At 36.4% G+C, this 26,274-nt stretch overlaps 1 protein-coding gene and 1 long non-coding RNA gene across 6 annotated transcripts in view; one reads left to right on the forward strand and one right to left on the reverse strand.

The window, feature by feature from the left end:
- The window catches only part of LOC112671394 (protein NPAT), a 63,977-nt gene that overhangs the window by 2,159 nt on the left and 35,544 nt on the right, over positions 1–26,274 (forward strand). For all 5 annotated transcript variants that reach the window (XR_003143597.3, XR_003143596.3, XR_004816269.2 and 2 more), the window contains exons 2-4: positions 19,715–19,833; positions 23,378–23,438; positions 24,779–24,851. Coding sequence is in view for 2 of the 5 variants with exons in the window: in XM_025465648.3 (XP_025321433.3) it covers positions 19,715–19,833; positions 23,378–23,438; positions 24,779–24,851 (253 nt within the window). In the remaining 3 variants the exon portion in view is untranslated. The remainder of the gene's footprint in view (positions 1–19,714; positions 19,834–23,377; positions 23,439–24,778; positions 24,852–26,274) is intronic.
- Positions 489–25,325, reverse strand: LOC112671398 (uncharacterized). The gene is made up of 3 exons (XR_003143601.3): positions 25,188–25,325; positions 24,591–24,813; positions 489–679 (listed from the first exon to the last, which is right to left on the reverse strand). It is a non-coding gene; the product is annotated as an uncharacterized LOC112671398 (long non-coding RNA).

A 26,274-nucleotide genomic window follows, 5' to 3' on the forward strand; every position in this document is an offset into this window, starting at 1 on the left:
CCTGGTTATGCCTTCTGTGGGACTTCTGTCATTGTTTCTCATATAATCATGCCACTGATATTTACTGTTTAAAAAAAATGCCTGAAGCATTCACACTACACATATTCTAAAAGTAGAAAAAAAAACTGTGCACTTATTAAAATTTCAAGTTATGCAAAAGAATACATGATAGAAAAAAAAGAAAATCTCCCCACACTCATTACTCTTCTAATATATCTTGAAACTCATATCAGCACACAGAGATCTGTAATTCCACAACTGAGAGGCGTAAAATTGTAACTATTTTGTCGTGATTCTTCTTTTGGTACCCCATGCCCATCTTCACGTCTCTTTTTGTTGGCTCCTTTTTTTTTCATAACGTTAAAGAAATTTCGGGTACTTAGTATTAGACACTGCCAAATGCTAAGAATAGACAAGTTCCCCTTAGAGTTCACAAAATAAGGTTCTTTTGCCCTCAGACATGTGTCCCTCCCCCCACATACCCCAAAATATTTAGATCTCACCTCACATTCTATGTCATGCTCTGTGCCACCCTTTTACAAATCAAAGAATGAACTCTTACTTTCCACCTCCCTTTTATTCTTCAACATGCTGACCTGCACCTCACTGCATGTAACCAGCCCTTGTTCTTCAGCTACATCCAGCTGTTGTCCTGCTGTACTTTTTGTTAATATTGTACCTGCCAAAATAAAGGAGAGTTGCTTATTACCCATGGGACACCAGTTCCGTTTTCTCAGCATGTCGTTCGAGGAGCCCTGTGGGGCTGATCCTGTCTGTCTCTCCTGCTTGATCTTAGCTGCTTCTCAATGTCTCCTCTATGCTCTAGGCATACCAAAGTACTTGCAAGTTTCTCCAAATAAAATCCACAATCTCTGAAACCTTTTCTAGCAAGTATAACTATTAATTTCTCCTTAAGTGCTTCAACAGCATTGTACATCACTTCTGTGAAACCCTTAGAGTGTTTTCTCATTGCTCGTGTTTACTTTATTATTTTTTTTTTGAAATATACATGACAGAAATATATACAACATTTTAGCCATTTTTAAGTGTACGGTTCTTTGGCATTAAGTACATTCACGTCAATCTGTAACCATCATCATCATCTACCAGTAGAACTTTCTCATCTTCCTAAACTGAAACCTTTTTGTCCTCAGCTTTCTTGATCTGGGATTAATAAAATAGGCTCTGAAAGTTCTTGGAAGCCCTCAAAACTGTAAAGATTTGTGTCAGGTGGGGCATTTTTATAAGTGAAAGATCCAGAACTTTTTTTTTTAGTTTCTAAATAGGTTTGTTCTTTCTGTGTGAGTCAGAATCCATTCAGGAAAACAGAAACCAATCTGAGTATTTAACGTGGGGGGATTTAATGAGGGAATTGGTTACACTGGTGATAGAAAAACTAAGACGACAAAGCAGCTTAAGTGAGCCAACTCAGAGAATAGCAGCAGAAGGAAGCCACTCTGATAATCAGGAAAACTAGGAGATGTGAAGCAGTCCAGGGGCTGGATTCTCTCTCTGGAAGATGGAAGGTAGACTTTTCTGGTGAGGGAGCAGTAATCCCAGAGGAGATTCTACTGAGGCAAAGAGGGAATGGGAGGAAAACAACATGGCTTCTTCCAACTGCCCTCCGGTCTCCCACCAGTGCTTCCCATTGTTTGAACACAGCCAGAAGCCAGCTGACATAGAGCCTAGGAAACACTGCCTGTGTGGGGTCAGGTTTCCTATCACACAGCACGGGAGGGGGGGAAGAGATTTGGAAGCACGCAGAATCAGAATTGACACACCTGAAAGGTTCACAGCCACTGATCCGATTCACTGTATATTACTAAGACAGTATAAATATTTATAAAACAACTGTGATCATAACATTTCTTTTTGCCTACTGAATACCTGTCATTCAGTCAGATTGTTACTCTGTCATCTGTTATTTATTCAGGTTGTGTTTCTTTTTTGTTTTTTGTTTGTTTGTTTTCATAAAAATATTTCATTGATGCAGTTTACAGCATTTTTGGATCCTTACCCATTCTGTCTTTTCAATTGTATCTCCCACCTGTTCTCCATCATATACGTGTGCTTCCTCCAAACTGGGCACATTTCCCTAACATGCTCTCCATGTGTGCTTTTCATGAGATTTTTTGGGATTTTCCCAACCATCCTTCAAGATTCACTTCTTTGTAACATATATAATTTTCCCCAAGTCTGGGCATACTTTCTCAATCCCCTATTCTCCCATAAAGTCCTATTTGTTTTACTACCTTTGCTTTGTATTACAGTTACTGTGTATGTATCTTCTGGGTCCTTTTAGGTAACTTGTTTATAGACAGAAACTTTGTTATTTGTGGATCTAATAATATAAAGCACTGTAAGTAAAGTCTTCCCAAGAATTGCTTACATTTTTAAATAATCATTAAATTAGTAATTTCTGGAAAGTTGTTAGAATATGTAAAGTAGATATTTTCAGGTAGGGGGATTTAGTATCTCTTACTTTCTTCCTCAGGCACCTCTTTCTTTAGCTTTCTCTCTCCATAAATAGGAAGAAGAAAAGGCAGACTCTTGGTATCTCAGTTCCTAAAATTTGGATTTATCTTCATTTTCTTTTCAAGTTATATTTCTCCTTCAGTCTATTTAACTTGTTACTCATTACAACTTCCACTGAAAAGTAGGCCGAAGACAATATTTTTAAAAGGAAAACTCAGGCATGCTATCTTACCTATTTGTCCAGCTTTGTCAGTAAGTTTACATAAAGGATAGTTCTTTTATGTTAGAGATGTATTTAGGAGTAAAAGGAAATAATGACTGATGGTAATTGAGTAAGTTTTTGTATTATAGTAAGCCATTGTTGCTCACTATTTTGTATTTTCATTGTGACATTTGAGATTTGGAATAATTTATACCTAAAACTTCCTCCTATTATTATTGTTAGTCACATAGTGGTCATCATGGTCATCTGATGGAGGGGTGCCTGGGTGGCGCAGTCGTTAAGCTTCTGCCTTCAGCTCAGGTCGTGATCCTGGGGTCCTGAATTGGGCGCCCTGCTCAACGGGAAGTCTGCATCTCCTTCTACTCTGCCCCTCCCACCAATCATGCTTTCTCTCGCTTTCTTTCTGAAATGAATAAATGAAATGTGTAAGAATAAACTGGGGCACCTGAATGGCTCAGTGGTTGAGCATCTGCCTTTGGCTTAGCGCGTGATCCTGGGGTCCCAGGATCAACTCCTGCATCAGGCTCCTTGCAGGGAATCTGCTTCTCCCTCTGCTATGTCTCTGCCTCTCTCTCTCTCTCTGTGTCTCAATAATAAATTTTTTAAAAGTCTTTAAAATCATAACTCCACCATCCAAATCACATTAGTCTAGAATAATTCAGTCCACCTTCAGGACCACTTGGGCTATATGATTTCAGGATGCTGTGGGGATTTGGGTTTTTTTCTTACTCTTCGTGTAACCACCTGTAGATCCTGGAAAAACCATGTAATGTCTTCCGTGCTCAGTTTCCTCCTCTGCAAATTGAGGAAGCCCAAGGTCCATCTCAGGTCTAAATTTGTGATTCTTGGATAAATCTGCTTGCAGGAGGTGCTTGTGAGTAACTCTGGGAGGGTTCCTAGTGCCCTGTAGCCCAGTGAGAGAATCAAGCTCATATACTGAAGGGCCACCTAATGACTTCATGGGCTTTGATGTGGGTAGCTAGGTTTTAATTTTCTCTTAGAGCAACATTCCCTGGGGTAAAGTGTACTTTGCAATGGATTAATAACAACCACATCAGATATTTCGATTGCTAGAGGATATCTCATTTAGAAATCAGGTTTAAGTCATACTGTTTTAATAGCATTTGCTATCAGAACAAAATAAAAGACCCCAAAGGAATGTTTTTACTTGAGGTTTAAATTTATTGGAATGTCAGAAGTACCTAAGAGTTAAGGATCTGTAAATATTTAAAACAAGGTGAAATCACAATACCAAATCTAATCTCTTAAGTTTGAGTAGAAACCAAAAGGAACTAGCAAAATCCCTAGGAACACTGTCAGTATAAACTTAATCCTATGATCATGTCTAATAACTCACATTATAAGAGTTGGGGGAAATGCATCAGTTGTCAGTATAAGCACATAATCAATCTGCACATGAGAAAATGGATCATGTGGAGGATGCCAAAAAGTCTTTTTCCTTCTCTGGTAAACCAGTGATAATGCTACCAGAAACCAGGCTGCAGAAATAATAAGCCATTCTACCTGATTTTCCAGGATTTAGCTACCCACACCCCTTCGTCAGAGCTTTATACATTACTCTAGCTTTCTGTGATTATGGACCAAATATATTAAATCTTTTATTCACCTCTTATTTAATCTTCTGAAGGGCCCAGAAAAGTAGCAATTGCTTACTCTATGATACGATGGGAGAAACCGAGGTCCAAGAGTTTACGTGCGTCCTGTAAACTGCTTTTTCTTCAAATGCCAAAGAACAGTGAAGGAAGATAGTTCCTTGATCATAGATTTTTATTCATTTGTTCATTTATCCATGCATTTATTCTTTTGCCCATTTATTCAGGAACTTGTTCTATTTTTAACATACCCTACTCTAAGGAAAGCTTCATATAAATCCATCCCACCCACCTGTCTTTTTGCTGTATTTATTATATGTATATATTTTATTCATGTATTTACCAGTGATGGATATTTGGGTTTTATAGAACTTATTTAAACTTATAAAATTTTACAGCAGCCTTGCTTATAAGTTTTTATGTAACATGTTTGATTTCATTTGAGTAAATACTGAGATGTAGGATTGCTAAATTAGGTTTAAATGTACTATCTCTAGGCACCTGATTGGCTCAATTTGTAGAGCATGGGACTCTTGATCTTGGGTTCATGGATTCAAGCCCCTCATTGGGTAGAGGCTTACTTAATTTAAAAAAAAAATTTTTTTAATGGATCTACTATCTCGCTATTTGTTTTCTATTTGTCTCATTTCTTTCTTGCTCCTTTTTCCCTACATTCTTTTGGATTCCTTTTAGTATTTCATTTTGTCTCCACTATTGGTTTATTAACTTTAGCTCTTTATTTTTCTAAAAAGTAAAACAAAATGCATCAAGTCTAATCTAAAATAGGAACTCTGTGGATGCCTGGGTGGCTCAGTCGTTTAAGTGTCTGCCTTCAGCTCAGGTCTTGATCTCGGGGTCCTGGGATGGAGCCGCACACGGATTCTCTGCTTAGCGGGAACCTGCCTTTCCCTCTCCTCCTGGCCCTCCCCGTCTTCTTGTGCTCTCTGTCTCAAATAAATTAAATCTTTAGAAACAAATAAATAACAAAATAGGAACTCTAGATTGCCCAAAGTAGGTATGTTTTTAAGAGCAGGGGATAAATATCTTAGATATTGCTATTTTAAGATACGTTGTAACTTTTAAACACTTTATAGAAGTAATCTAGTCTTTTTAACAAAGCCTCTTAAGTGTATACTAAAGTGTAATGTCTTCTGATAAACCGCAAACTATCTGATCTGTGATAATTCCTTGCCTAGGGTAGCTAGCACAAATGACCATATTTTTCTGAGAAAGGTTAATTCTATCACTACCTTCTGTCTAGGGTGGAGTTTCTCAACTTTATTTCATTATTACACCCTTAAGGAATATTTTTAGACTTTTCCCCCCTAATCTCCCACATAATATTTTAATGTCACAAATATATTGTTCATATATTGTATGTACATCTATGATTTATGCATAAAAAGGGTGATGTTCTCTTTATTCCCTTGCCTCTCCTGTACCAGTTTTCATCCCCTTAGGGCTATGTTATTTTTGAGAATTTTTGATCTACAGAAAAGCAAATCCACTTTAAGTAATTTGATTTTACACCACCACCTGTTAGAAGTCTCAAGTGGTTAGGAATACATCTGGGGTGCTTAGTACTTTTGAAACTCTTATGAAAAGAAATTATCTTTAGTTTTAATTTTTAAACATGTAAAAAGCTCCCAACTGCCCCGATGCCAGAGTGATTCCAATGGTTCTTACACATTTTAAATGTCTATATTTGTCAAATCGTAGGAGCTGATCTATTCTAAATAATGTAACTGTCTAAAAGCAAACCATCATAGAAATGATTTCAGCTGACTATAGAATTACAAGGGTTTATATTGGGTTATTTGTGAAAAATAAAAAGTGGGGGGGGGGGGAATAGCAATCTACCTTTGATATAATTTCACATTTGAGGTCATTTCACACCTTCAGTAATGTAGATACTGAAGTAGTATATGAAATAAAAGATTTGTGGTTTCTAAATGTCTTCCCCTACTCAAAAACACAGTTTTTGTGTATTTCGTTTCTCCTTAAGGCATTAGTTAGCAAGCTGTTAGAAAACTGATTCATCAACTATAAGTAGAAAGTGGTGAGTTGATTTCCAGATCCCAGCTAGGCCATTTCCTCTTTTTTTTTTTTTTTAAGATTTATTTATTTATTAAAGAGAGACATAGAGGGAGAAGCAGGCTCTTTGCTGGAGCCTAATTCAGGACTCGATCCCAGGATCATGACCTGAGCCAAAGGTAGCTGCCCAACTGCTGAGCCACCCAGGTGTTCCTAGGGCATTTCCTAAAATGTTTGGGGATGACAATTTTTTTGCCCTTTGCTTTTATAATCTTTATATATAATGGCTTCAGAGACCCTCTCATTAATTTTTTGCCTTGGAGGGCCTAAAGTTACAGTTCCGGGTGAAAAGAATAGAACCATATCATTTTAAAGATGGAAGAGACCTAAATAATTGCTTTAGTAAATACTTGAGTATTATACTAACACTGAGCTAAGTCTACTACAAAGGTAGGTGAAAGGGAATCTATTATCTGATAAAAGGAGTGAGTATGCACATACTGAGAGGATTAAAAAAAAGAGAGTCTCTGAGGAAGTAGTAGTTAACCCTAGACCTGAAGAATGAGTTGGAATTAAGCTAAGAAAATAAGCTACCCAAAGCAACGGGAATGGAGTATACAGTGGTCTTGATATCAGAGCCTTTGTGAATTTGAGGAATTAAAAGACCAGTTAGTCTGGGAGAGAGAGAATGGCATGAGAGAAGGGCTAAAGAAGAAACCAGGATGCAAAACAGGTAGAGCTTCATGTAACATATTAAGAATTTAGGATTACATTTTTTCATTGAATTGTGATTATTCACATACCTACCACAACATATAAAATCCAGTGGCATTCAGTATATTCACAATGTTTTACAAACATCACTATCTTAATTCCAGAACATTTCCATCATCCACAGAAGAAACCCCTGTTAATAGTTACTCCCATTTGCCCCGCTCACCCATCCTCTAACAACCACTAATTTATCTTTGTCTCTGTGGATTTCTGTATTTGGATTTTTCAAGTAAATGGAATTCTATAATTTGTGACCTTTTGTATCTGACTTTTAGAACTTTTGTTTTCAAGATTTGCCAGTTGAAGTAGTTACCTTTCGTGGCTGAATAATGTTCCATTGTGGAGATATTCCACATTTTGACTATTAAGAAAAAATACTATGAACATTCATTTACAAGTCTTGTTTGGATATACTGTTTCAATTCTCTTAGATATATACCTAAGAGTGGATTCACTTGATCATGTGGTAATTCCATGTTTAATGTTTCTGAGAATTTCCCAAGTGATTATCTAGTGATATTTGTACCATTTTACATTCCTACCAACAATGAATGAATTTCCAGTTTCGTCAGTCTTTGCCAGTACTCACTACTATCCTTCTTAATTCTGGCTATCCTAGTGGGTATGAGTTGGTATATTTCATTGTGGTTTTGATTTTATATTTCTCTAATCACTAATGAAGTTGAGCCTCTTCTCATGTGCTTAGTGGTTCTTTATATATTCTGGATTCCAGTTCAGTATCAGATAGATAGCTTGCAGATATTTTCTTCCATTTTGCCCATTGTCTTTTCACTTCCTTCAGAGTATCCTTGAAAGCACAAATGTTTTTAATTTTGATGAAGTTCAGTTTGTCTAATTTTTCTTTGGTTGATGGTTCTTTAGATATCCTAAGAAACCGTTACCTAATCCTACATCAAAAAGATTTATACCTGTGTTCTGTTCTAAGACTTTTGAAGTTTTTGCTCTTATATTTACATCTATGATCCTTTCTTAGTTAATTTTTATATTTGGTATGAGGTGTAACTTCATTTTTTTGGTCCAACTTCATTGTTTTGCATGTGGGTATCCAGTTCTCCCAGCATCAGTTGTTGAAAAGAGTAATATTTCCTCCATTAAGCTGACTTGGCACCGGTTTTGAAAATCAGTTGACCATAAATGTCTGGACTTTTGTGAATTCTGCCTCATTGATCTTTAAGTCTATCCTTATGCTAGTACCACATTACCTTGATTACTATTGCTTTACAGTAAGTTTTGGAGTGGGTAAGGGTAAGTCCACCAACTGTTTCATTTTCAAGATTGTTTTAAATACTCTGGGTCCCTTGTATTTCCCTGTGGATGTTAGGATCAGTTTATTAATTTCTACACAAAGGCAGCTAAGATTTTGATAGGGACTGTGTTGAATCTAAGAGTATTGACTTTGAAAAACATTAACTCTTCTAATCCATGAACAAGAGAGATTTATCTGTCTATTTAGTCTATCTCAGTGATATTTGTAGTTTTTTAGTATAATAATACACTTCTTTTGCTAAACTTATTTCTAAGTATTTTTGTTGCTATTGTAAATGAAATTGTTTTTATTTCTTTCTTGGATTGTTCATTGCAAGTATATAGAAGTGCAGCTGATTTTTGTCTATTCATCTTGTGTCTTGAAGCCTTACTGAAGTCATTAATTGGCGTTAATAATTTTTCTGTGTGTATGTGGAGTCCTTAACATTTTTTATATGTGACAGCATGTCATCTGCAAATGAGGACATTTGATTTTTTTTTTTTTCTCTTTCTGATGTGGATGCGTTTTACTTTAGTTTCTTTCCCAGTTGCCCAAACTAGAACTTCTAGTACAGTGTTAAAGAAATGGCAGGAGCAGGCATGCTCTTGTCCCTGATCTTAGGGACAAAGCTTTGATTCTTTAACCTTTGAGTATTGTGTTAGCTGTGGAAATTTCTTAAGTGCCTTTATCAGGTTGAAGAAATTCCCTTATATTCGTAATATTTTTATTATGAAAAGGTGTTGGATTTTGTCAAGTTGTTTTTCTACATCTGTTAAGATGATAACATGCTTTTGACCTTTATTCTATTAATACAATGTATGAGGTCAACTTTTCTGTTAATAGAATGTATTACACGGATTTGTTTCTGTTTTATTGAACCAGTCTTGCATTTCTGGCACAATTGCACTTGGTCATGGTGTATAACCACTTTTAAAAGTTACTGGACTTAGTTTGCTAGTTATTTTGTTGAGAATTATTACATCTGCTTTTTCACAAGGGATATTGATGTGTAGTTTTCTTGTGATGTCTTCGGTGTTAGTATCAGATTATTACCAAATTACCAAATGAAATGGGCAAGCTTCTCTCCTTTATTTTTTTTAAGAGTCAGTGAAACTTTTTTCAGTATTTGATAGAATTCACCAGTGAGGCCATTTGATCTTAGGCCTTTCTTTATGAAAACAGTCTACTACACTGCAGTCTGTAATTGATTGATTCCGATTTTGTTTCTTCTTGAGTCAGTTTAGTTAATGTCTTTCTAAATACTTGTTTAACCTGGGCTAAATTGTTGGCATACAACTGTTCATAGTATCCCTTGGTAATCCCTTTATAATTATTATTATAATCCCTTTATAATAAAAATATTTTCTACTTTCCTTTTGTTTTCTTCTTTGACCCTTTGGTTATTTAGGAGAGTGTCGTTTAATTTCTACATATTCGTGAATTTCTTACTGATTTCTAATTTCAGTTTATTGTGGTCAGAGTGCATTCTCTCTATAATTTGTCTTATTTTATTGAGACTTTTCATGTCCTAAAGTGTGGTTTATCCTGGAGGATGTTCACGTGCACTTGAGAAGAATTTATATTCTGCTATTGTTGGGTGGACTACATTATAGATGTTGATTAGGTCTAGTTTATTTATAGTGATCAAGCCTTCTGTTACTGAGCTCTCTATTCATTAGCAAAAGTAGGATGTTGAAGTCTGTACCTTTTATTGTTGAATTGTTTAGTTCTTGTTCCACTTGTTAGTTTCAGCTTCATGTTTTTGGGGGCCTTCCTTGCCTGTAACATGCATATATGCTTGTAATTGTTATCTTTTTGATTGATTATTTTATCATTATCTTTGTCTCTACTAACAATATTTGTCTTATTTTGTCTGCTACTGGTATAGCCTCTCCAGCTCTTAGTTACTGTATGAATGGTATATCTTTTTCCATCCTTTTATTTTCAATCTGTTTGTGTCTTTGAATGTAAAATGTGTCTGCTGTCAAGAGCATGTAGTTGGATCATATTTTTCATTCTGTCTGTATCTTTTGATTGTTTAATCCATTACCACTTAATGTAATTACTGGTAAGATGAGGATTTTTGCCTGCCATTCTGTTATTTGTATTCTATATATGTTTTACTTGTTACTCTTCTCTGCCTTTTTTTTTTTTTTACCATTTTAATTCCATTGTTGTTTCCTCTTTATTCCCCTTAATTTTTATTTTAGAGAGCACACAGTTGAGAGAGGGGCAGAGGGAGAGAGAATCCTCAAGCAGCCCCCCTGCTGAGCACAGAGCCCTGTGCCAGGCTCAGTCCCAGGCTCCTGAGATCATGGCTTGAGCTGAAATCAGGAATTGGACTCTAAAACCAATTGAGCTACCCAGGCATCACCCATTGTTGTTTCCTTTTATATTTTTTATTTTTGAGTTATTGTCTTAGTGATTGCTTGGAAATTAGAAGTAACTTTTAAAACAATCTTGTTTGGATTAGTACCAACTTAATTTCAATAGTACATAAAAATTTTACTCCTGTATAACTCCATTGTTTTCCCCCTTCATTTTGCTTTTAAGATCATATAAATTAAATCTTTAAAATTATATGGTCACCAACCCAGATTTATACTTACTACTGTATACAGTTGTTACTTAAAGCAGAGGAGAGTTACAAACAAAAACTAATTTATACTGTTTTATATTTACCTGTACAGTTGTCTTTAGTAGTGTTCTTTTATTTTTTTTTTAACATAGATTTGTTTCACTGTCTAGTGGCCTTTCATTTTAGCCTAAAGGACTCCCTTTAATGTTTCTTAAAGGGCAAGTATGATAGCAATTTCTCTGGGCTTTGTTTTTTATTTTTAATCTAAGACTAGCTTAATGTCTCCATTTTGAAGGGGTTTTGCTGGTCTTGCTTGACCTTATTTGTTGTTTTTAGCGCTTTGTGTCATCACCTCCCTGCCTGTGGCCTCCATGGTTTCTAATGAGAAAAAAAAAGCTATTAATCTTAGTGAATATCCCTTGTATGTGATGAGCTGTTTCCTCTCTGCTTTCCAGATTTCTGTCTTTTGATAGTTTGATTATGAGGTATCTAGATATGGATCTGTTTCAGTTTATCTACTTGCAGTTTATAGAGTTCCCTGGATAAATAATAGATTGTGTTTTCTAAAATTTTGATGTTTAATATTTGTGCATCATTTCTTCAAATATTCCCTCTGCATTTTCTTTCTCTCTTCTCCTTCTAAGACTTCAATTATGTTTATATTGGCACAAATGTGGTGTCTCACAGGTCTCGAAGACTTAACTTTTTCTGATACTTTTTGGTTTTGTTCCTTATGTTGGATAATGTCATTTGATCTCTGTCAGGTTCACTAATTCCTTCATCTGCCTCGTCACATCTGCTCTTGAGCTGCCCTCTAGAGACTTTTTCATTTTAGTTATTATATTTTTCTGTTTGTTTTTATTTTTGAGAAAGACAGATCACAAGCAGAGGGGAAGCACAGAAAGAGAAGCAGACTTCCCTCTGAGCAGGGAGCCTGACTCGGCACTCGATCCAGGATCCTGGGATCATGACCCGAGCCAAAGGCAGCCGCTTAACCAACTGAGCCATCTAGGAACCCAGTTACTATACTTTTCAACTCTGGAATTTCTGCCCTTTTTTTTTTTTTTTTTTTTTTTTTGTATAATTTCTTATTTCTTTTTGATGAAACATTGCTCTCATAATTTTTTTTTTTTTTTTTTTTAGATAGGATTAGTTTTCTTCTCTGAACTTCTTTAAAATAGCTGATTTTTGGGACACCCAGGTGACACAATCAGTTAAGCATCCAACTCTTGGTTTTGGCTCTTGAGATCAAGCCCTGCATCAGGCTCTGCATTCAGTGTAGAGTCTGCTAAAGTTTCTCTCTCTCTGTCCTTCTGCCCCTCCTCCCTCATTCACACACTCTCTCACACACTTGCTTTCAAATAAATTTTATAAAAAATAAAATAGCTATTTTTTTAAAGTTTTAACTCTAGTGTCTTGGCTTCCTTGGGAATGATTTCTTATTGGCCGCTTTTATTTCCCTTTGTATATGGGACATACTTCATGTTTCTCTGCATTTCTCATAAATTTTTGTTGAAAATAGGACATTTTAAATAATATAACATGACAACTCATAATCAGATTCTCCTGCCTCCCTCATATTTGTTACGGCTCTTTCTTGTTGTTTCAGCAGTTCTGGAACTAATTCTGTAAAGTCTTTTTGACTTTATGTAAAGTCTTTTTGACTTTTTTTTTTTTTAGTTTATATCCTATGACTGAATGTTAATTTTTTTTTTTTTTTAATGCTTGGAGTCTGTAAGTCTCTAATTGTTTGCCAAGGGATTGTGTGTATGTTGCGGCATGCTTCAACATTCAGCTAAGCAGTTGGCAACTCTGCCTTAGCCTTTACTTCCCACTTAACTCAGAGCCTTACTGGTAAACCAGAGGTGAGGGCTTAGGGCCTTATCAGATCACTTCTGAGTGTGTGTGCTGCCCTACACTTGCACAAGTCCTTCTAAAATCCCAGAAATATATCCTAGCATTTCAGAGCCTGCTATGGACTGCTCCTACCCCAGCTTTTGTCTCTGTATTTTATCTTCTTTAGCTTGTTTGTCACATTCTTCATCAGAGGCAACTGTAGTATTAAGCAATTCCTGCTGATAGTTTTTTGGGTTTTTTTTTTTTTCTATATTTTTTTATTGGACTTCAAATTGTCAACATATAGTATAATACCCAGTGCTCATCCTGTCAGGTGCCCTCCCTCAGTGCCCGTCACCAAGTCACCCCATCCTCCACACACCTCCCCTTCCACTACCCCTTGTTTGTTTCCCCTTGTTTGTTTCCCAGAGTTAGGAGTCTCTTGTGTTCTGTCACACTCTCTGATATTTCCCACTCATTTTCTCTCCTTTCCCCTTTAATCCCTTTCACTATTTTTTTATATTCCCCGTATGAATGAGACCATATAATGTTTGTCCTTCTTGGATTGACTTCACTCAGCATAATATCCTCCAGTTCCATCCACGTTGAAGCAAATGGTGGGTATTCGTTGTTTCTAATGCCTGAGTAATACTCCATTGTATATATAGACCACATCTTCTTTACCCATTTTTCAATGGACACTGAGGATCCTTCCACAGTTTTGGCTATTATGGACATTCCTGCTATAAAGATTGGGGTGCAGGTGTCTCGGTCTTTCATCTTTCATCTTTTGCATCTGTATCTTTGGGATAAATCCCCAGCAGTTCAATTACTGGGTGGTAGGGTAGCTCTATTTTTAACTCTTTGAGGAACCTCCACAGTTTTCCAGAGTGGCTGCACCAGTTCACATTCCCACCAAGAATGCAAGAGGGTTCCCCTTTCTTCACATCCTCCCAACATTTGTTGTTTCCCGTCTTGTTAATTTTCACCATTCTCACTGGTGTGAAGTGGTATCTCATTGTGGTTTTGATTTGTATTTCCCTGATGGCAAGCGATGTGGAGCATTTTCTCATGTGCTTGTTGGCCATGTATATGTCTTCTTTGGTGAAATTTCTGTTCATGTCTTTTGCCCATTTCATGATTGGATAGTTTGTTTCTTTGCTGTTGAGTTTCATAAGTACTTTATAGATCTTGAATACTAGCCCTTTATTTGAAAGGTCATTTGCAAATATCTACTTCCATTCTGTAGGTTGTCTTTTAGTTTTGTTGACTGTTTCTTTTGCTGTGCAAAAGCTTCTTATCTTGATGAAGTCCCAATAGTTCATTTTTGCTTTTGTTTCCCTTGCCTACATAGATGTATCTTGCAAGAAGTTACTGTGGCCAAGTTCAAAAAGGGTATTGCCTGTGTTCTCTAGGATTTTGGTGCATTCTTGTCTCACTTTTCTTTTTTTTTTTTTTTTTGGTCTCACATTTAGATCTTTCATCCATTTTGAGTTTATCATTGTACATGGTGTAAGAGAATGGTCGTTTCATTCTTCTGCATGTGGCTGTCCAATTTTCCCAGCACCATTTATTAAATAGACTGTCCTTTTTCCAGTGGATAGTCTTTCCTGCTTTGTCGAATATTAGTTGCCCCCATATTAGTTGAGGGCACATTTCTGGGTTTTCTATTCTGTTCCATTTATCTGTGTCTGTTTTTGTGCCATACCATACTGTCTTGATGATCACAGTTTTGTTGTACAGCTTGAAATCCGCCATTGTGATGCCCTCCGCTCTGGTTTTCTTTTTTAGTATTCCCCTGGCTATTCAGGGTCTTTTCTGATTCCACACAAATCTTAAGATGATTTGTTCCAACTCTCTGAAGAAAGTCCATGGTATTTTCATAGGGATCGCATTGAATGTGTAAATTGCCCTGGGTAGCATTGACATTTTCAAAATATTAATTCTTCAATCCATGAACATGGAATATTTTTCCATCTCTTTGTGTCTTCCTCAATTTCTTTCAGAAGTGTTCTGTAGTTTTTAGGGTATAGATCCTTTACCTCTTTGGTTAGGTTTATTCCTAGGTATCTTATGCTTTTGGGAGCAATTGTAAATGGGATTGACTCCTTAATTTCTTTCTTCAGTCTCATTGTTAATGTATAGAAATGCCACTGATTTCTGGGCATTGATTTTGTATCCTGCCACACTGCTGAATTGCTGTATGAGTTCTAGCAATCTTGGGGTGGAGTCTTTTGGGTTTTCTAGGTGCAGTATCATGTCATCTGCAAAGAGGGAGAGTTTGACATCTTCTTTGCCAATTTGAATGCTTTTATGTCTTTTTGTTGCCTGATTGCTGAGGGTAGGACTCCTAGTACTATGTTAAATAGCAGTGGTGAGAGCAGACATCCCTGTCTTGTTCTTGATCTTAGGGGAAAGGCTCCCAGTGTTTCCCCATTGAGAATGATATTTGCTGTGGGCTTATTGTAGATGGCTTTTAAGATGCTGAGGAATGTTCCCTCTATCCCTACACTCTGAAGTTTTGATCAGGAATGGATGCTGTATTCTGTCAAATGCTTTCTCTGCATCTGTTGAGAGGATAATATGGTTCTTGTTTTTTCTCTTGTTGATTGTTTTATGAGTGTTGAACCAGCCTTGCATCCCAGGGATAAATCCCACTTGGTCATGGTGAATAATCTTCTTAATGTCCTGTTGGATCCTATTGGCTAGTATCTCGTTGAGAATTTTTGCATCTGTGTTCATCAGGGATATTGGTCTATAATTCTCTTTTTTGGTGGGGTCTTTGGTTTTGGAATTAAGGTGATGTGGCCTATAAAACAAGTTTGGGAGTATTCTGTCCCTTTATCTTTCGGAACAGCTTTAGTACAATAAGTATTGTTTCTTCCTTAAGAGTTTGATAGAATTCCCCTTGGAAACCATTTGGACTGGACTTTTTTGTCTTGGGCAGTTTTTGGTGACTGCTTCAATTTCCTCCCTGGTTATTGGCCTGTTCAGGTTTTCTATTTCTTCCTGTTCCAGTTTTGGTAGTTTGCAGTTTTCCAGAAATGCGTCCATTTCTTCTAGATTGCCTAATTTAGTGGTGTATAGCTGCTCATAATACGTTTTTAAAATCATTTGTATTTCCTTAGTATTGGTTGTGATCTCTCCTTTTCCATTTGTGATTTTATTAATTAGAATCTTTTTTGTTTTTAATAAGGCTGTCTAAGGGTTTATCTACTTTATTAATTCTTTTAAGGAACTGACTCCTGGTTTTGTTGATCTGTTCTACAGTTCTTCTGGTCTCTATTTCATTGAGTTCTGCTCGAATCTTTATTAACTCTCTTTTGCTTGGTGTAGGTTTTATTTACTGTTCTTTCTCCAATTCCTGTAGGTGCAAGGTTAGCTTGTGTATTTGAGGGGTTTTTTCCAAATTTTTAAGAGAAGCTTGTATTGCAATGTATTTCCCTCTTAGGACTGCTTTTGCTGTATCCCAAAGATTTTTAACAGTTGTATCTTCATTTTCATTAGTTTCCATGAATCTTTTTTTTTTCCATGAATGTTTTTAATTCTTCTCTAATTTCCTGGTTGAGCCTTTCATCTTTTAGCACGATGCTCTTTAACCTCTATGTGTTTTAGTTTCTTCCAAATTTCTTCTTGTGATTGAGTTCAAGTTTCAAAGCATTATGGTCTGAACATATATAGGGGACAATCCCAGTCTTTTGGTATCAGTTGAGACCTGATTTGTGACTATTCGCAATATGAATGTGGTCTATTCTGGAGAAAGTTCCATGTGCACTTGAAAAGAATGTGTATTCAGTTGCGTTCGGATGTCAAGTTCTATATATATCTGTGAAATCCATCTGGTCCAGTGTATCATTTAAAGCTCTTGTTTCTTTGGTGATGTTGTGCTTAGAAGATCTGTCATTTGCAGAGAGTGCCGTGTCGAAGTCTCCTATTATTAGTGTATTATTATCTAAGTATGTCTTTATTAAAAAAGAAAAGTATGTCTTTATTTTGGTTATTAACTGATTGATATGCTTGGCACCTCCCACATTAGGGGCATAAATATTCATGATTGTTAGGTTTTCATGTTGGGTGTACCCTTCAAGTATGATCTAGTGTCCCTCTTCATCTCTTACTCTATATTCTTTGGGATGAGCTTTAATTTATCTGATATAAGTTCTGCTACCCCAACTTTCTTTTGAGGACTATTTGAATGGTAAATGGTTCTCCAACCTTTCATTTTCAGGCTGTAAGTGTCCTTAGGTCTAAAATGAGTCTCTTGTAGACAGCATAGATGGATCTTGCTTTTTTATCCAGTCCAAAACTCTGCGTCTTTCATGGGATCATTTAGCCCACTCAAGTTCAGAGTTACTGTTGAAAGATAAGAATTTAGTGTCATCATAATACCTATTCAGTCCCTGTTCTTGATTATTTCTTTGGGCTTCCTCTTTCTTTTACAGGATCCCCCTTAATATTTCTTGCAGAGCTGGTTTGGTGGTCACATATTCTTTCAGTTTCTGCCTATCTTGAAAGCTCTTTATCTTTCCTTCTATTTTGAATGAGAGCCTTGCTGGATAAAGTATTCTTGGCTGCATGTTCTTCTCATTTAGGACCCTGAATATATCCTGCCAGCCCTTTCTGGCCTGCCAGGTCTCTGTGGAGAGGTCTGCTGTTAATCTAATAGTTCTCCCCATAGAAGTTAGGGATCTCTTGTCTCTTGCTGCTTTAAGGATTTTCTCTTTATCTTTGGAATTTGCAAGTTTCACTATTAAATGTTGAGGTGTTTAATGATTTTTATTGATTGGGGGGGGTATCTATCTCCTGGATCTGAATGCCTGTTTCCATCCCCAAATTAGGGAAGTTCTCAGCTATGATGTGTTCAAATATGTTTTCTGGTCCTCTGTCCCTTTCGGCGTCCTCTGGAACCCCAATTAAACGTAGATTTTTCCTTCTGAGGCTATCATTTATTTCCCTTAACCTTTCCTCGTCGTTGTCTTTTTCGCTTTTTTCCTCAGTTTCCTTCCTTGCCATCACCTTGTCTTCTGTGTCACTCACTCTTTCTTCTACGTCATTAGCCCTCGTTGTTGGGACCTCCAGTTTGGATTGCATCTCATTTAATTGATTTTTAATTTTGGCCTGATTAGATCTAAATTCTGCAGTCATGAAGTCTCTTGAATCCTTTATGCTTTTTTCCAGAAGCACCAGTAGATTTATAATTGTGCTTCTGAATTGGCTTTCTGACATTGAATTGCAATCCAAATTCTGTAACTCTGGTAGAGAGTAGTATTTCTGATTCATTCTTTTGTGGTGAGTCCTTTATAGTCATTTTGCTCAGTGCAGAGTAGTGTATGAGTGGGCTGCGTCAAGAATATCAACCACGGCCTAAGTAAATTTCACCCTAGATGATTCTTGTTAGAAGTGAAAACCATTCTCTCTGTAGTGTTCCAGCTGTTCTCTCTCTTTAAATCTCAGGTCAAATTTGTAGGTTTTCAGGATGGTTTGAAAGTTATCTGGGTAAGTTGGTGGGGCCAGGTGAGTTGAGGACCCTACTCCTCCACCATCTTGCCTGCCTGCTGATAGTTTTAAGCAGACATCTTAAAGGAACAGGTTCTGTGCACTGGGTGAATTTTGATTCAATTCAAAGTCAAGCCATACAAGTGGAGGTTTCCAGGAAATTTTCACACAAATCAAATTCCAGCCCTCTCTGACCTCTCCATTCGCTGCTAGGCTGTATGAAAATCAACAGCCTGTAATCACATTTAAAACAAGTATACCACTCAGCTGGGGAGATGAGCATGAGAGTAGAGCAAGTTAAAATGCCACACTTTTCATTATTATGGATATTCTTCTTTTTTTCTTAAATACTCCCAAAACTTTGATTTTCAGAGCCCTGAAAAAGGTTTTTTTGTTTTTAATAATTTGTGCTAGTGTTCTCGTTGCTTTTATAAGGAGAGGATTTTTGGAGGTCCTTATATTGTCATTCCAGCTGAAGCTGCTCAGAATTTAGAAGTTTAAACTGAGTACTATGGGAAATGATTGAAGGACTTTACACAAGGAAGTAATTTCACCATATTTGATCCATTGTCAAGGCAAGTGTGGTGCCTTACAGATGAAGCACTGAGTCCCAGATGATATGTGATTCCTGCCCCCCTCCCCCCAATTCACAATGCAGATTTAACCGAATAGAAGAACCTGGTCTCCCAAAATCCCATCCAATGTACTTTCTATACGATCCTGCTGTTTTTAGTGGTGTGTTTAGGTAATCCCCAATAACACTAAGGAACAGAAGAAGGATAAGTTGCTACTTGAGACAGATGGAGAATTCAGGTGTATGCAGGTACCAAGCACTGATCAGTAAAATTGCTCCCTAAGTGTCCATTAGATGTAAATGCTACAGCTGTCAGTGAAAGTGTCTTGATCCCAAATGACATAAATTTAAAAATCAAAGGAGAACCCTTCTTTCCTTTAAAGCAGGTCTTCTGTTCATTTTTCTGTTAAACTGTTAAGCAATTAAGTGAAATGTACAAGTAAATAGCAACATTGGGAGAATGTGGGTTTTTTATAATCCATTAAGTTACTTTGTACCATCTGCCAGCCTGGTCAGTATGGAGGATATGGATTAGAAAAACATTTGTCATTTCTTTATTCATTCTCCAGTTATGTGTCAATACTTATTCCTTTGTGAGCATTACTGTGCATTCATTGTACTTCATCAATTTGTTTCTAGTTTAGTTAGAGTATCTTCCATCAAACCACCATCTATTCTGAGACTACTTTGTACTGCAGCATAAACCAGTGGTTGTGGGCAAGGCTGCAGAAGTACAGCATGTTGTACCTGAGGTTCCATATATGACAGGAAACTGCATTTCTACAGCATTTTGGAGAAAGTACAGAAGTTACTGAAATTACCTAACCTTCTGTTTTTCATTTAGGTTATTTACAACAGGAAAACCTCACTTCTACCTGCCAGACTTTTATTTTGGAAAGTTCAAATTTAAAAGAATATGCAGAACACTGTACAGATGAAGGTTTTATCCCAGCCTGCTTACTGGTGAGTGACTTGTTCCTTATGAGAAGTAGTTCCTCATTGACCAACATGAGAGACCATCAACAGCAGTCTTAACATCCGCTCATTAGCAGCATCAAAATTGGTAGAGATTTGATAATATCCATGCATGACTGGAAAGACCTAAAAACGACCAGCTCTTCTTTTCACACATTTATGCCCAAGCTGGCAACTTTGCTTCTAAGAATCAGTTTCAAAATGACAGTGATTTCTAATTAGTTTCACTGCTGTTTGTTTTAGGGCTCACTTGTTTTCTGCCTGCTATGAACTAAATATTTGCATCCCTCCAAAATTCATGTTGAAACCCTGACCACCAGTGTGATGGTATTTATAGGTAGAGACTTGGGAATTAATTAGGTTTAGATTAGGTCATGAGGTTGGGCTCCTTGTGATATGATTATTGCCTTTACAAGAAGTGGAAGAGAGAGAGTTTTCTCCTTGAAGAGGCACAGAGGAGATGCCATGTGAGCAAACAGCAAGAATGGAAATGTATAGAAGCCAGGAAGTTGGCCCTCACCAGTAACTAAATCGGCTAGTACCATGATCTGGGACTCCCCAGCCTTCAGAGTAAGAAATGTCTATTATTAAGCCACCTGTTCTGTAGTATCTTACAGCAATTTTTTTTTTCCTATATCTGGTTGCTTACTTCAGAGAAATGTAAAACAGGTGTTTTGTTATCCTGTCACCTCTTTTTAGAATATCAGTAGACCAACAGAGTATCATCTGGAATATAATGGACATAGTTAGGGGTCATGTTATTTGATATATTATTTTGCTAGTTTATTTTGAACATGTCTCCCTAGATTCATTTCAGCTGTTGTAGACAACATGCTTATCTGTGGAGGAAACTTGAAAAAAACCTACAAATCTATAAAACCTACACGTGGAGAATATCAAACATACTACATTCATTTAAGTTGTCATTTCTCCCCATTTTGGATCTATATATCCATTACAGTCAAAGTCCCCATAAGCATTTTTGTAGATAGCAACAAGGTGAACTCTAAATTTTATATGGAGAAGCAAAGGAACTAGGATAGCCCAAATAGTTCCAAAAAAGGGTATGTTGGAAGACTCACATTACTTGATTATAAGACTTACAACCTCTAGTAATCAAGATTGAGTGGCATTAGGGGAACGTAGACACTTAGATCACTGGAACAGAATAGAGCCCAGTGCAGACCCACACAAGACCCACACAAAACTGATTTTGACAAAAGTGAAAAGGCAGTTCAGTGGAGAAATGGTAATTTTATCAACAAATGGAGATAGAAGAATTAGACTTCCAAATTTAAAAAAAATCCTCTACACATACCTCGTACGGAGACTAACCAAAATATATAATAGACCAAATGTGCAATGCAGAACTATAAGACTTTTTAAGAGAAAACACAAAATTTGTGTAAGCTTGGGTTTGATGATGAGTTTTAGATGTGATACCAAAAGCACTGACAATAAAAGGAAAAATTGGTAAACTTTGTAGCAATTAAAAATTTTGCTCTGCAGTAGACTTCAAAGAATTACAAGCCATAGGCTGGAAGAAAATGTTTATATTATCACATATGTGATAAAGGATTTGTACTCAGAGTACCTTGTAAAAAAAACTATTGAATTTTTTTTTAATAGGCAAGGATCTGGGATCCCTGGGTGGCTCAGCGGTTTGGCGCCTGCCTTTGGCCCAGGGCGCGATCCTGGAGATCCGGGATCGAATCCCACGTCAGGCTCCCGGTGCATGGAGCCTGCTTCTCCCTCTGCCTGTGTCTCTGCCTCTCTCTCTCACTGTGTGCCTATCATGAATAAATAAAAATTAAAAAAAAAAAAAATAGGCAAGGATCTGAAGACAGCAATAACCTTATGAAAAAAATGCTTAAAATCATTAGTCATTGGAAAAATGTAAATTAATACTCTAAGGAGATACCAGTATATACCTATTAGATTAACTAATGTAAACAATTTAAAACTGTCAGAACCTTAGCAGTAAGAATGCAAAGCAGCAGGAACTCACATTCATTGCTGATGAGAATGTAAAATCATACAACCACTTTGAAAAAACAGATTGACAATTGTTTATAAAATTAAACCTTCATTCCCCATGTGACCCAGTACTCATACACCCAGATATTTACCCAAGTGAATTGAAAAACATGTTCACACAAAAACCTGCACACTGATGTTTATCTGTGATGGTCAAAAACTGAACAGCATAAATGAATCTTAAATAAATTTCTCAGTTCTTCTAAATTAGCCATTCTCAACAAATAAGTAAAAGGTATTGTAGATAATGGGAGCCAGGTTTCTCTGGGAGAAAGAAGACACAAATAAGCATGAGAATGAAACCTGTGGCAGTGGTTTATAGCCGGAGATACCACTCTGAAGCCATATTTAGTATCGGTACAAATCTATACAGAGACATAGGTATGTTTGTATATGTGGATTAGCATGTCTGTGTGATTGTGTGGCTCTTTCTGCTGTGAGAGCCCAGCCGTGGTGGTACCCCAGTAGCTACATGCACGCTCAGCCCCCCGTATCTTCTCTCAGTTCTGGAGGCTGGGAAGTCCAAGATCAATTACCCTGATTCAGTTCCTGGTAACAGCATTCTTCCTGGCTTAATAGATGGCCACTTTCTCATTGTGTCCTGACATGAATTTTGGGGGATGCAATACTAGCCATCATTAATTATTAGCTACTAGAAATAAAGCATGGTATGATGACCAAGGTAGTATTAAGCAAATCCCCAAATTTCTCAGACTTAGTAAAGACTGAAGAGCAAAGTAGAAATCTTCGGGACAGAAAGGGCCACTGATCACCTGTCCTATGTTAGATGTTGTCTTAGACATGTTTCATGTATCTTTACTCAATCTTCACAACAAATGACTATGAATTGAGATTAAGTCCACTTTTACATATGAAAGTAAGCCTTCCAAATTCTAGATATGTCACACATATAATAGTTTTGAACTTGAAGCCAGAACTGTCTGTTCTAAAAACCCATCCTCCTCGTTCTGTTAATGACCTCAATCTTGAGGTAATAAAAACCTGCACTTCAGTAATGAACGTGTGAGAGGTTGGGAGTGAAAATAGGACAGTGCTGATCCTTGAGAAGGCTCTCTCTTATGTACAGTGTTTTTTCACTTTGTTTTTTGGCAAGTTCACATGGCTTTCAGGATAGAAAAGGCAAATTAGGAATGGGTCCTTATTGTTTTCATAGAGTTGGGTGACTAAAACTAAACAAACAAACAAACAAAAGAATTAGGTGACTGGATCCCTACCTCACAGCTGAAAACTGCTTTTCTGCCTTTGGACTATTTTAGCTAGAGAAACATAGTCACAGTGTCTTATTCAAACAGGCAAGATTCTTGACTTAGAGATTTGGTGCAACCCCTAACTTAAGTGACTTTTCATTTTTGATGACCTGTTCTTCATCAGAAAATCCAGATCTTTTATAACTTTCTATAGTGAAATATTTCACGGTGGGAAATTATTGGTAGTTTTGCACAATTTTTGTAATGCTTGATCTTTTTCTTTTCAGTCCTTGTTTGGAAAAAACTTGACAACAATTTTGAATGAATATGTAGCTATGAAAGCAAAAGGTAAGAATTCAGGGTCAGGGATTCTTTTCTGTTTTATACAGCATTTATCCAATTGTTTTAATTAGAAATAATTTGTAAAGATGCCTCTTAAAAGCCAAAAGAACACTTGTCTCTTATTTCCCAGTAAAACATATCTCAGCATATCTAATTACTTTACATTTATATTGATAAATGGCAAAAATCTGAATGCTAGTGAATATAACAAAATAATTTTCTTAAAAAATAATTCATACTCTAGGTATAAACTAGGTCTAAACTGATAAATAGGCATTACCATGTATTCTAGAATTTCAAGCCAATATTTTAAGTTCTTGGTAGTCTAAATCTCAACACAGGAACCAGTCATAAAATTCTGGTTTATATTAACTAGAATATAAAGTAATACTTGCCTAAGTTAATATTTTAGAGGGGGAATTAAAATTGTTTCCTTCATTCTCTAATATTCTATCAGAAAACTGAGAATTAGAGAAGCCAAATAACCTCCAAGATCACAGCACTAGAAACCATAGAAAATAGGACAGTGCTAATCCTTGAGAAGGATTCTTGCAGGAATATTTAGAGTGTAAATAACTTCAGAAACAATATGCTATTGCAATATAAAGGTTTAATCCCATCTTGATGTTGGGTAGCTTTCTCTGGTTAAGGGTTTTTTATTAAGTATATGGTAAAGATTTTAAATATCCTAGAAGTGTCCCATCACTCTGGGCTTGTAGAGCACATTCTAAAAAAATTTGAGTCCTCGGGTATTTTACCTGTAATTTTAATAACTGGTAGGGCTTCTGTTAAGGGATTGCTGAGCAATTGCACTGATTTGGACATAAAAATAGTGGTTGTAGAAAAATAATTTCCGTGTAGACTCAGAGAAGTTTGCATAACCTTTATGATGTTATAAGCCAGATTATTTTAATTAACTTTCAAATGTCCTATGATCTCAAATAAAATAGATTTAAAATAGTTTGTCTTTTGTTAGGGGGCCTGATTCAGTTAGTGGAGCTTGTGACTTGATTTCAGGAATTGCATCTTTAAAAACCTTTTTTTAAAAAATAAAACAGTTTGTCTTTCTTTAACACAAAGAAGATAGAAATATGATCTATAAAAGTTTCAGATCCTTTATAGATGTCCATTTCCCCTCATATTATATCTGATACTCACTGGCTTAAGAAGACCGTCTCATTTATATTTTTTGCAGGTCATTTTACACAATAGGCTTATTTCCTAGTTTCTTACATATGTCAACATCTGAGAGAAAAGTTTATTTTCCTCGTTGATTTTGTGTCCGAATTCAATGATGCATTTTCTTCAACAGTATTTATTAAGAAACTTTTCCTCTTATGATCTAGAAACGTCAAATGATGTCCCAGCAATTATGTCATCTCTGTGGAAGAAGTTAGACCACACACTTTCTCAGATCAGGTAATAAAAAGCCTGTATAGTAAGCTTATCAGAACATGCATGATGATTTTGGAATGCAAACACATATAGGAAGCTCTTTAGGTTTAAATCTTATGACCCAAACAGTGCATTTCTATGATACTGATCTAATTTTAAGTTTACTCTAGAGATTATTGATACTTGTTTACTTTTGATTAGAATAATTGGCATTAAATGCATACTTCAATAAAGTGTTTAGAAATAAGGAAATTGAGATTTACATAAGTTAAATGACATTCCCAAGTTCCCGTAGCAATTTAGAGGTAGATCTCTGGCTAGAATACAAAATTAATGCCAATCTTGTGTGAATTTCCTTACATAGTTGCATCTTCATTACTCATACAAAGAATTGATGAATTCATCCCTCATTGGTTCTTCCCCAATAAAGAAACAGGCTTGAATAATAATGCTACTTCTGGAATCTTCTAATTTTAGAATTTCCTCATGGTAGCAACGTCAACCTTTTACATAGGTCATGGCCTTGGAATGCCAAGGCATTCCTTTTGGCACCCTTAGAAGGATGTCAGCCTTCTTGGTATTAGTTATATCTCTCATTTAACTTTAGAGTCTAGTATGAAAACTGGAGTTCTTACCCTTCACCTCAGAGCTACAGATAAATACCCAACATAAATTCAACAGGGATTTGGGGTCCCTAGGTGGCTCAGTCAATTGAACATTGGTCTCTCGGTTTCAGCTCAGAGCATGATCTCAAGGTTGTGAGATCTAGCCCCATGTTGGGACTCTGCACTCAGCAGGGAATCTGCTTGGGATTCTTTCTCTCCTCCCTCTCGCTTGGCCCTTCCCATTCCTGCTCCCTCTCTCTATAAAATAAATAAATCTTAAAAAAAAAAAAAAAAAATCAGGGGCTCCATTTCTTTCCTCAGTTTAAACTGCTGAAATGGTTCCAAATGCTTGCTATCTAACTCGGTACCATATCCTATTTCATAGTCTCACCTTTTTTCCCCTTTCTTGACTCATTCCTTCCTTTTCAAATAATTTTCAAAGACATTCACAATTTGGGGTGCCTTGGTGGCTCAGTCAGTTAAGCATCCAACTCTCAATTTCTGCTGAGGTCCTGATCTCAAGGTTGTGGGATCGAGCCCTGAATTGGGCTCTCCCCTCAGCAGGGAGAATGCTTGAGATTCTCTCTTTCTGCCCTCCCTCTGTTCACACACTCGCTCTCTCTAAATAAATAAATAAAATCATTTTAAAAAAATGTATTTTAATTAATACCTATAAATATTTATAAGTTAGATATCTTATTGACAAGGTACTACATAAAATCTTTCCAGGTTGGTTTGTGTGTTATTAAAAATGCTTATTCAGTTTAGTAAGTTTTGTTGTTCTTGTCATTGGAGACTTGTTTAATAGATCTCCCAGGATGATAGCAGTATCTGTGATTAGG

The sequence above is a fragment of the Canis lupus genome, chromosome 5 (genome assembly GCF_003254725.2).
Source record: "Canis lupus dingo isolate Sandy chromosome 5, ASM325472v2, whole genome shotgun sequence".
NCBI lineage: Eukaryota > Metazoa > Chordata > Mammalia > Carnivora > Canidae > Canis > Canis lupus.